This window comes from Fukomys damarensis, unplaced genomic scaffold, assembly GCF_012274545.1.
Source record: "Fukomys damarensis isolate Sample0158 unplaced genomic scaffold, DMR_v1.0_HiC HiC_scaffold_4, whole genome shotgun sequence".
In the NCBI taxonomy this organism is placed as follows: Eukaryota; Metazoa; Chordata; class Mammalia; order Rodentia; family Bathyergidae; genus Fukomys; species Fukomys damarensis.
Genome location: NW_022900916.1, coordinates 37830625 through 37843054, shown reverse-complemented (window position 1 = coordinate 37843054; position 12430 = coordinate 37830625). Strand labels below are relative to the sequence as shown.

Genomic DNA, 12430 nt, shown 5'->3' with positions numbered 1-12430 from the left:
TTTTTTTTCTTTTTTTTTGGTACCAGAGATCAAACTCAGGACCTTGTGCTTGTGAGGCAGGCGGTGGCACCACTGAGCTAAATCGCTGGACCTATATAAATGACTTTTAAAGTCTCTTTCTTTCTAAATGATTTTTTTTCTGTTTCATATTTTTAAAAAGTTTACAATGTCTATAACTCTACCTGATAAATTTGCTTGATTTGTAATTCATAGTTATAACATATCACTGTAATAGATGTATAATAGTATAAGTAAGTAATTTATAGTATTCCATATGTTTTTTATGGGTATTAAAAGTTTTTTGGAGGGGGTTTCTGGGGATGGAACTCAGAACCTTGCGCCTGTGAGGCAGGCACTGTGCCACTGAGCTAAATCCCTGGCCCTAAAAGGTTTTGTTTTTATTTTTGGTACCAGGGGGTGAACTAAGGTCCTTATACTTTTGAGGCAGGCGGTAGCACCACTGAGCTAAATCCCCAGCTACTAAAAGATATTTTTGATGATATTGTCATGATATCCAAATTTCATTTATCATTTCTTCTTTTCATTTTTGTCTTCTCACTTTTTAGCTGAGTACTGTATATACCGCTGATGGTAAGTTTTTTACTTAAGCTCTTTTTATTCCTGTAGATTTATTTAATTATACATTTCTTCATAGGAAAGGTCAAGAACTTGCTGAAAAGAAGAATAAACCCATTAAGAGACTTACATATATTGTAATACTTCATTGCTCAATTTCTTTACCCCTTTCCTCTTTATAGAGTCTAGGTAACCCTAATTAAGGGATTCTACCTTCCTTCTGTTTTGTCAGTTAGGTTTAGAAGTGCTTTGGTGTATATACTTTTTCCATTAATCATCACAACACAAAATAGACAGGGTGGTAAAATAGTATACATTCCTCTAATCAGGGTCTCCTTAGTGCAAATAATAATAACTTTGGATTTATAGGTGCTCTGTTCAGTCCAGGCAGAAAAAATGTTCACTTCATTGTCTTTAAGTGTCTCTTCCTTTAGCAAAAGAGGGAATGATACTCAAAATTCCTAGGCAAATGCCAGATAAATATGTAATAAACATTACTGTAAATCCCATAGTTGAGGTTATGAAAATGTAAGAAAAATTCTTAGAGGCAAAATATGAAGAGGGAATTGAAAGCCAAAAAAAGGAACTGAAAATCAAATCCATAAGCTGAAGTTCTAGGTTACTAAGAGATTTCAATTTCAACAGACACATAGGAGTAGGAGACTTTACTCCTTACCCTGTATAAGTCTAAATTCCTTAAAACATTACTACATCATTGAAAAAATGATCTAGGAATACGTCTGTGTGGTGGCATAGAGAGATGCCCACTTTTTAGAGGCTTTGAATGGGAACATTTTCTCTTTAGAATTTTTTTTTTCCTGTTGAGAATTTATTACATAGGTTTGTCTTCATACAGTTTTGATTTAGAATGGTTTTTTTACCTTCTTTGGGTACAGGAAACCCAAAGCTCAGCACTTAACATATAAAATACTTGTGAATCAATGACAATCCTGTGTCATTAAGATAAAGCAAATACTAAACTTATTTATAGGAATATCTTCAATCTAAGTCACATGGCTAAAGGTGCTCTTTGTTATTTTGTTTTTAATACACCTTTTAAAAATATAGTTATTGGGCTAGGGATTTAGGTCTGTGGTTCCCCTGCCTGTCTCATAAGCACAATCCCTGTACTCCCCATATATATAGATAGATATTGTTATTGAAGTTTAAAACTCAGTGGACAACATAAATGGTAGAATGGATAAATTATGGTACATTCATACAGTACTATGGAATACTATTAAGCAATGGAAATGAACAAATTGCTGCTGTGCCCAAAATTATGGTTGAGTAAAGATGATGCTGAAGAGAGCTGGGCTTGGTGGCGCATGCCTGTAATACCAGCACTTGGGAGGCTGAGGCAGGAGGCGCTGTGAATTCGAGACCCGCCTGGGCAACATAGTGAGTTCCAGGTCAGTCTCAGCTACATAGTGAGACTCTGTCTCAGAAAACCAAAAAAAAAAAAAAAAAAAAAAAAAAAAAAGATAATGCTGAAGAAAGGAAGCCAGATACAACATCATAATACTATGTGATTTTATTTATTTAAAGCTAAAAACTCTAACATATAATGTTAAGAGTCACAATAGTAATCTCTGAGGAGGAGGGACAAGATATTGGTCAGGAGGGAGGGTTGAAAGGTTAATGGGATGCTGGTATTGGAAATGAGCCCCAGACTCAGTTTGTCGGTGCAGATAATAAAGTACTCAGACGTCAAGAAATCTTGACAAGGCTTTTACTTTTGCAAAAGAGCATAAGCCTGTCTCAGCAGTGAGGTAGCAGGCACCCAGGACAAAGGAGGGATTGCCCTTTTTATCCCCAGTGCAGGAAGAGCAGCTGACCTCTTTCCCATTGGCTGATTTGGAGGTTCACAATCTATCCCAATTGGCTAATTCAGTGGGGTTGGTGAGGGGAAGGGAGAGCAGAATGGAAAGAAATGTGGAGAACAGAAAATCCCTGACCCATGATAAGATATCTTTGGTATAGCTTTATTTTCAGGATTAGAACTGAGAGGGCATTTTTGTGACTTAGTGTGTTCAAGAAGAGCTAAGATGGGCTAGAGTCCAAGATGGAGATACTCATGTTCGATAGAAAAGACAGAATTTACTTTTCCCACAATTATAGTATTTCATTTTTGATCCAGGTGATAGTCATATAACTGTTTACTTCATGATTATTCATTGAATTTGTGATTTGTATACTTGCTCAATCTAATAAAAAGTAGGAAATAAATGTGATAAATATTATGGTAAAGATCCAAGAAATAGAAAGCAGAATAAAAGATGATAAAAATAAAATCCATATCTATCAGAAATTACATGAATGTCAATGAAGAACACATACTAGTGAAGAGACAGATTGTTGAGGTGCATGCCCGCAGTTCCAGTATTTTGGAAGGCTTGAGTGAGGCAAGAGGATCAAAAGTTTGAGCCTAGCTTGGGCAACTTAGTGACTAAGCAAGACTTGGTCTCAAAAATAAAAAAAATACGCAGAAGAGGCGGAGATGTAGCTCAGTGGGAAGGCCATAGGTTCAATCCACAGTATCCCACCCCCTCAAGGAAAAAGTCTTATTATAGCATGTTTCCAAGTAGGCTGACATTGTTTCCTTTCCTCTATATGTGCACCATCCTACCTCCATTCCTTCAACCTTGTCTAGAGGTGGAGTTTATTCCTCCATTCATGTTGAATCTTGCTTTTAGTGACTTAATCAATAAAATGTAATAGAGGGCCAGGGATTTAGCTCTGTGGTTCCACTGCCTGCCTCGCAAGCACAAGGACCCAAGTTTGATCCCTGGTACCAAAAAAAAAAAAAAGTGATAGAAATTACATTTAGCGATTTTCAAAACTGTCATGAGAAGTTTTGCAGCTTCCATGTAAGCTGCTTTGAACGTTGTCTTTTGGGATGTTCTCTCATGGAACACTCAGTTGGGAACCCAGCAATACTGTATGGGAACCTACCATGCTATATGATGCTCCAAACAGATGGAGGCTCAGCTGAATTTAAGCCAGCACATGAGGTGCCAGCCACATGAGTGAGTGAAGGAGTCATCTTGGACATTCTGGTTGCAGATATCATATGAAGAAAACCCCAGTCCCCAGTTATATGGCAGTCTATCCATCTTCACCTAATGTAGCCTCCCCTACCTGAGGCCCCAGATGTCATGGAGCAGTCACAAGCTGCCTTTACCATGTCCTCTCAATTCCTAACCCTTAGAATTTTGAACATAATAGATTGTGGTTTTATGCCACTAAACTTTAATGTTTTGTTTGAAATAATAGATAACCGAGACAGAACTTGATACCTGGAAATGAGTTTGCCATAATCTAAAATCTTAACTGGCTTTGGGGTTTGGTGGTAGGTTGAAGATAGTGGGCTTTTGGGAGGGCTGTTAGTTAAGGTTTGAGACACAGAGAATTATTATTGAAGGCTGGGAAAAGAGGAAACCTTAATCATGTAGTGGTGCATGATTTATTTATTTTTTATGTTTTATGTATTTTTTGTTTTTTTGAGACAGGGTCTCACTATGTAGCTGAGACTGACCTGGAACTCACTATGTAGCCCAGGCTGTTCTTGAACTCACAGCTATCCTCCTGCCTCAGCCTCCTGAGTGCTGGGGTTACAGGTGTGCACCACCTCACCTGGCAGTACATGATTTATCGTTGCTATCATTTATGGTAACATGGAAGATAGAAAATGTGATGAATTAGATTTAAGGAAATTTCTAGGGAGAATGTAGAAAGTGCTACCTTACTTCTATGCCTATGATAAGGTACAAACAGAGATAAATGAGCCAAAAAGTGAACTATGGAGAGGAAATATTTCTAACCCAGGATCGATTGATTTCTCTCACCTCTAAATGTTTCAGATGGTCAATGACTTGTAAAGAAATGGTTTTAAAGAAAAGATAAAATTAAAGATTCTGTAAGTAAAACATGACCTCAAGATCACAATGGTGCAACTGTAAATTCCTTTGCTAAGATTTCAGAAAGATCTAAAGCAGTGTCTTGTAGAAGTTTTCAGTTAGATGAAAGAATGTCTAAATATCTCTTACATACCTCAACAAATTCTGTTAAGTAGGAGAGCTTCTAGAGATGTTAAGGGCATTTTCCTTGAGAGACAAAGTGGGTATAATTTTTGTATATTGGATTTTTTTCCCCAGTAAGTTTTGTTGGAACTGTACAGGGCTTTTAAAACTTTGTATATTAATAATCATGTCTTATGTAAAAGGAAAGATAAGACACAGAGTTGAGCCAAGAGGTGTGGAGAATCACTCTCCAGGAGTGGCTGTAACGGAGCAAGTGGCAACTTATCTGATCAAGTTTGAGAATCGAATGGGCTGGTAACTGCTGTTCCTGTTCTTTCCCTCTTTTCCTCACATTTTGAGTGGGAGTGTCTTCTGTGGTTATTCTGAGTCAGTCTTAGTGTTGTGTGTTTGTGTTGGGTGTGTGGGAGCAGATAATTTGTCTCTTTAATTCAGATCAAGCGGAACTATACTCCAGTAGCTGTACCTGAGGAACTGCATCTGAGGAGCCTCAACCACACCTGGACCTGATTTAGATATCAAGATTCTGGACATCAAGCTGATGCCATAATGAGATGAGAATTTTGAAGGTCTTAGGAGAGGGTGAGTGTATTTTGCATGTGGGAGAGACTTGTTGGGGCTAGTGGGAGGTCTGTGGTAGTTTGTCTCCAAAGTAGCCACCATCACTTTCTTCTCTTCTTCACGTTCAGGGTAGAATCTGTTTCTTTCCCCTTCTTGAATTTGCACTGGCTTTAGTCACTTTTTTAACTAATTAGGAATATGATTTTCTAGGACTTCTGAGGCTAGGTCATAAGAAACCTTGCAATTTCTGCCTATGACTCTTTCAGAATTCTATCTTGGAATGCTCATTGTCAGAATTTAGCTGCCAAGTAGTGCAAAGCCCATTCCATAAGGAAAGGATACCTATGTGAACTTGTTGATAGCACAGTGAGCTTCTAACAAACATCTGGCACCAACTGACTGTTAGCGTTTGAGTGAGTGAGGAGCCCTGTGGGATAGTCCAGCCCTAACAGACAACTCCTAGAGAAATGCAAAGGTCCTAGACATTGTGGTTCCTCTTGGACATCCCAGCTACCTTCTGTTCAAATCACCCACCTACATAGTGCCTTGTGGACCACAAGCAAGCTGTCTCTGCTCTGCTCTGATACAATTTCTAGCCCACAGAATCATGAGGATAATAAAATTATTGTTGTCTAGCACCAAGTTTTGGAGTAGTTTTTCGTATATAATAGTGTAATAATTATTTTAAGTATATAATATAAATAATGAATGTTGTCAGGTTGAATAGAAAATAAACTATTTAGGGCTGGCCATGGTGGCATATGCCTATAATCCCAGCACTCAGGAGGCTTAGGCAGGAGGATCACCATGAGTTCGAAGCCAGTCTGAGCTACATGGTGAGACCCCGTCTTAAAAAAAAAAAAAAGAGAAGAAGAAGGGCCGGAGATTTAGCTCAGTGGTTCTGTTGCCTGCTTCACAAGCACAAGGTCCTGAGTTCTATCCCTGGTACCAAAAAAAAAACCAAACCAAAACAAAAAACTATTTAGTTTATTTTTTATTTTTTAAAAATTTTTTAAAATTTGATTTATTGGTACATTCTAGGTAGACAGTACAGTTACATTCATTACTGGGATCTTGTACCTTTACATGCCAGGTCTTGGTTCTCATTTTTTCCCCTTGTCCCCACTCTCCCTTCACCCTCCCCTCCCCTCCCCCTTCAAGCACTTTAATTCAATTTTTATATTCTCATATTTTTTCCTTTTCCCTTATTCCCCCTCCCCTGTCCTTCTCACTGTCCCTATACCTTTGGTCCTTGTCTTCCTATTTGCTAAGAATACTATTTAGTTTGTAAGAGGCATTTCTAAAGCAAAGAACCAGAGAGACAAGATTGAAAGTAGAGATATAGCAGGTTAATAGTAGGGAAAATTAATTTTAAGGCAAAAATTAGAAATTAAATCAGAAAAATTGTAAAAGCAGTAATTAAGCAAGAAACTGTAATTCCAATAAATATGTCTCTAGTATAATGGCCTCAAAATATATAAATAAAATACAGTTAGAATTCAAAATGTATGGATTGCTTGACACAATGGCACATGTCTATATGTTCAGCTACTTAGGCACCTGAGACAGAGCCTAGGAGTTTGAGGCAGACTGGGTAGCATAGTGAGGCATTGCCTCAAAAAACAAAAAACAAAAACAGAACCCAAGAAAACCACCCCTAAAACCAAAAAGTCAGACATGGTGGTGCATACTGTATTCCCAGCTCTAGGAAGCTGAGGCAGGAAGGTCACAAGTTTGATGCCAGCCTGGGCTATGTAGTGAGTTCAAGGCAAGCTTGGAGTAGATAGTGGGACCCTATCTCAAAAAACCAGTAACAAAACATAAGATATATATGTATATAAAATGGAAGAAAATATATTGTATGTTTTAGGAATAGATTGATAAATATACAAATGGGAAAATTTGACATAGCTTTCTCAGTTATTGATGGTAAAATAGATAAAATGTTTGAGAGGATGCAGATTTGAACCATCAGCCAGGTGTATACATGGCAGTAATCCTAGTCCTCTGGGAGGCTGAGGCAAAAGGATCACAAGTATGGACAATTTAATAGTTTAGTGAGACCCTATCTTAAAAACATAATAATAAAATTAAAAGGACATGGAGAGATAGCTCAATGCCCTGGATTTAATCTCATGTACTGCCAGAAACAGCTAAATTCATAGTCTCAACAAAACAAGAGGGTAGGTATTATGTAGACTATATGTTCTTATTCAATTCAATATTTAAAGTTAGATAACTAAAATATGTTTTATATATTTTAAAAGCATACAGCTAAGTAAATGCTAGGTCAAAGCACAAATAGTGGCAGTTAGAAGTAAAGGTGAATGATAATATAAATATTGTATATGAAAACAATGGATTACATCTAAAGCAGTGAGGGAAATTTACAGCTTTACTTACATTAGAAAAAAAGGAAGTTTATTAATTTTTATTCTGAAGTATTCAACTAAAGTTTATAAAGGAAAGGAAAGAAGGTAAGAGTAATGAAAATAAAGAGTAGAATCTAGTAAAAGTAAACACAAAGATGTAGTAGGATCAACAAAACCAAAAATTGGATTTCTGAAAAATGTGAAGGCACAATGCTAGGATTGATATATCTATCTGTGAAATAGATTGTGAAATAACATAGTATTAACAGACATTTGCCGCTGAATGGGAAAACTTAGATAAAAAGAACAACTTTGTAAAAAATTGACTAAAAAAAGAAAAAAACCCTGAACATCTGTAATCGTTAAATTTATTGTATTAATAAGTATTTTCTAAAGGTATAATGTAATTGGCCCTTTAAAAAATGCATCTTCCTGGCTGTGCTGGTGCATACCTATAATCCAGCAGTTGGCAGACTCAGAAAGGAGGATTGCTGGGAGCTGGAGGCCATCCTGAATTACATAGTGAGACTCAGTCTCAAAAAAAACCCCAACTGGACCTATTTAAAATGTATAATTTAGAAACCTGGTTTGGTGGCACTCTGGAGGCTGAGGCAGAAGGATTGCTGCCAGGTCAAGACCAGCCTGGCTATATACTGAGTTCAAGGCCAGCCTGAGTTACATTTGAGATCCTGTCTCAAACAAACAAAAAACATAAAATGTACAACTTAGAAAAATTTAACATATGTATACAATTGTGAATGTATTGTTACAATTAAGATAAGAATATATTTATTACCTATAATCTCTTCTGATCCTTTCTAATGACCAGCCTCATCCCCAGGTGATCACTGGCTGGGTATCCCCTTGTGCTTTATGCTATAATACAGAAGTTGGCATTTTCTAGACTTTTATATAAATGGAAGCATGCAGTATGTATTCTTTTGGGAGGAAGGAGCAAAAGTGTTCTGCTTCTTTCACTTAGTATAGTTATTTTGAGATTTATCCATGTTGGATAATTTTTAAAAATCATTGATTTTTCATTGCTTAATAATAGTTCATTGTATGTAGAGCATACTTTGTTTATTCTTTCACCTGTTGACAGATATTTGGGTTATGTCCAGTTTGTGGCTATTACAAATAATGCTACTGTGAACATTTGTGTAGAAGCGTTTGTTAAATATCTGGGCATGTAATAATGTACATTTAACTTTAAAAAAAAATGCCACAGTTTTCCAAAGTGGTTTTGCTATTTTACATTGCCAGAAAAGTTTGAGTCCTCATTTGTAGTCCCATCAACATTTAGTTTGGTCTGTCTGTATTTTTAACAATTCTTAGAAGGGTAGAATTCTATTTCAGTGGCTTTAGTTTCCTCTTCTTCTTTTTTGGTACCGGGGATTGAACTCTGGTCCTTGTGCTTGCAAGGCAGGCCACCGAACCGCTGAGCTAAATCCCTGGCCCTGAGTTTTCCATTTTGATGAAATTCATTTTATCAGTTTGCTTTCTTGGTATCATATCTAAGAAACCTTTGCCCAATCTAAGATTAAAAGTTTTTTTCCAATTTTTTTTGTGAAAGTTTTATAATTTTTGATTTTATGTTTATATCAGTGACCCATTTTGAGTTAATTTCAGTGTATGGTGCAAATTTTGTATTGAAGTTCTTTTTTTCCTGATGTAGATATACAGTTGTTGCAGGATAATTTGTTGAGAAGACTGAAATTTCTCCACTGAGCTGCTTTTGCTTCTTTGTTGAAAATCAGTTTTCTATAGATATGCAGACTATTTCTGGACTTTTTGTTCACTTCCATCATTCTGTTTTGTCTTATTTGATACTACTGCCACATTTTTAGTACTAGTAGTAGTAGTAGTAGTAGTGTTAGTAGTAATAGTAGTATTTTTGTTTTTTTGAGACAGAATCTCTTTTTAAAATTAATTTTATTGGTACATTCTAGGTACACAAAATAATGATGTTCATCATTGGAAATTTGTGGGGTGTCAGAATCTTGCTGTGTAGTGCAGGCTGGCCTTGAACTCACTATGTACCCTAGGCTACCCTTGAACTAGTGGCGGTTATTCTGCCTCAGCCTCCTGAGTGGAGAGATTACAGATGTGTGCCACCATGCCCGTCTTACATTATTTTGATAACTGTAGTTTTCATGTCTTTTTTCTTTCTTTTTTTTTTTTTTTTTTTTTTTTTTTTTTTTGGTACTGGGGATTGAACTCGGGTCCTTACGCTTGCGAGGCAAGACACTGAACTGCTGAGCTAAATCCCCGGCTGTAGTTTTCATGTCTTAAAACTAGTAGTATTAGTCTTTTTGCTTTGTTTTTCTTTTTCAGAGTTGTTTTGGCTATTCTGGGTTCCTTTGTATCACCATGTGATTTTAGAATCAGTTTATCATGCCAGGTGTGGTGGTGCATGCTGTAATCCCAGCACTTGGCAGATAGAGGCAGGAGGATCCACTGTGAGTTCAAGGCCAGCCTTGGCTACATAGTGAGTTAAAGGTCAGCCTGGAAGGAGACCCTGTCTCAAAAAATGAATAAATAGAATCAGTTTCTACAAAAACACTTCTGGAATTTTTATTGAAATTGTATTGAATCTGTATTTGGGGTGAATTGATAGCTTAATATTGACTGTTGGACACAAATGGTGTATATGTCTACATTTATTATTGTGGACATCTTTAATTTTTTTCAGAAGTGTTTGGTAGGTTTCAGTGTGTCAATCTTGCACATATTTTATTTGATTGATTTATTGCTGAATATTTAACTTTGATATTATGAATGGTATTTTAAAACTTCACTTTTTTTTTTGAGACAGGGTCTCACTGTGTATTTGAGACTGACCTGGAATTCACTATGTAGCCCAGGCTGGTCTCGAACTCACAGCGATCCTCCTGCCTCAGCCTCCCGAGTGCTGGGATTATAGGTGTGCACCACCACGCCTGGCTAAACTTCACTATTTTTAATAGAAATTAAATTAATTATCTTTGTTAATAGAAATACTGATTTTTATGAATTGATATTCTTTAACTTTTCTAAATTTGTTACTTCTAGTAGGTTTTTATAGATTCCATCTGATTTTCAGCTGAGACAGTCATTACCATTTGTGAGGAAAAGCAATTTTACTTCTCTCTGATCTAGATGCTTTTAAAATTTTTCTTTTAGAGCCTCCCACATAATGTTGATTATAAGTGGTGAGAGTAGATATCCCTTATTCCTGACCTTATGGAAAAGCATTCAGTCTTTTCCCATGAAATGGGATGTTAGCGTTTTTTCCCTCTCAATTTCCCTTATTAAGCTGAGAAAACTTCTTATACCTGTTTTTTTTCTTTTTTTTTTTTACTGTATTTGTTTTCTTTACAGTACTGGGGATTGAACACAGGGCCTTGAGCATGTTTGCCAAGTGCTCTACCACTGAGCTACATCCTCATGGTCTCCCCAGCTTTGAAATTTTTACTAATTAATTAATTAATTATTTTGGTACCACAGATTGAACTTGGAACCTTGTGCTTGTGAAGCGGGTGGCAGACCCAGTGAGCTAAATCCCTGGCCCCATAATGTTTATTCTTTAACTAGAAACTCCATTTGTAATAATTTATTGTGCAGATGTCCTCCTCCCCACCCTGAGATTTTATTTTGAGACAGTTTCTTGCCAGATTGCCCAGGCTGTCCTCAGACTTTCACTCCTCATCCTCTTGAGTAGCTTGTGTACTTCTATGTCTGGCTTCTTTCTGACAGGTTTCTTTGTTTTTCCTGGTACGGGGGATTTGAACTCAGAACCTTGTGCTTGTGGGGCAGGTATGGCGCTGCTGAGCTAAATCCCTGGTCCCTGAATTTATTTATTTTTTAAAATAAGGAATAAATGATGAGTTTTGTTTAGTGCTTTGTCTGCATTTGTTGAGGTGATCTTTTGGGTAGTTTTTCTTTTTTAATGTTTTAACAAGATAAATCACATTGATTCATATTTTATGTTAAACCAACCTTGCGTTCTTTGGATAAATCCCACTTTATTATGACATATTGTTTTCTTTATATTATTAGAGTTGATTTGTTAAATTGTTTAAAGATTTATTTATCATTGTTCATGATGGATATTGTTTTGTGATTTTTCTTGTTATGTCATTGTGAGGTTTTGGTATTAGGCTAATACTGGCATCATAGAATAGGTTGGGAAATATCCCTCCTGATAGAAGAATTATGTAGATTTTCATTCTGATGCTGTTATTTTCTTCTTTCAGTTTACTTTGGGTTTTATTAGCTTTCCTATTTTGTTGTTTTGTTTTAAGATAGGATCTCACTGTATAGTTCAGGCTGCCTCAGCTTCTCAAGTGCTGGAATTATAGGCATGCATCACGAAGCCCACTTATAGCTTTTCTTTGTGTAGATTTTTAAGGTAGAACCTGAAATCTCTCCCTGGGCTCCTCCTCCCTGAGCTGTGCCCTGCAAATGTTCTCAAGGCAGGAAGCAGAGGCATTAAGTAAAACTTAACTTTACTTGCTTCCAGTCTCTATAGCTCACTTTCCTTCATTGCCTGGTATACAGTGTTTTTAAAGCCATTGTTTTCATATATTTTATCTGTTTCTATTTGTTTGAAGCAGGCATGCAAATCCTATATTTGTTAATCCTCATCAGTTTGAAATGGATATACTTGTATGTGAACGCGCATGTGTGTGCATATGTGTGTGTTACTGTGTTACTAGGGATTGAATCCAGGGCTTTCACACTGAGCTAGATCTCTAGCCCTTTTTAATTTTGAGACAAGGTCTCATTATATTGCTAAGTTGCCAGGCTGAGCTTAACTTTGTGATCCTCCTGCCTCAGGTTCCCAGAGTGCTGAGATTGTAGGTGTGTGCCTCAACACTGGCTAATATATAGCCTATTTTC

General features: G+C 36.6%; 1 protein-coding gene across 4 annotated transcripts in view; it reads left to right on the top strand.

The window, feature by feature from the left end:
• The window catches only part of Ahcyl2 (adenosylhomocysteinase like 2), a 186251-nt gene that overhangs the window by 41127 nt on the left and 132694 nt on the right, over positions 1-12430 (top strand). For 2 of the 4 annotated variants that reach the window (XM_019208860.2, XM_019208859.2), the window contains exon 2: positions 5052-5198. The exons of the other annotated variants lie outside the window; for them this stretch is intronic. In XM_019208860.2, coding sequence (XP_019064405.1) covers positions 5171-5198 — 28 coding nt within the window. In that variant the 5' untranslated portion in view covers positions 5052-5170. The remainder of the gene's footprint in view (positions 1-5051; positions 5199-12430) is intronic. 4 annotated transcript variants of the gene reach the window in all.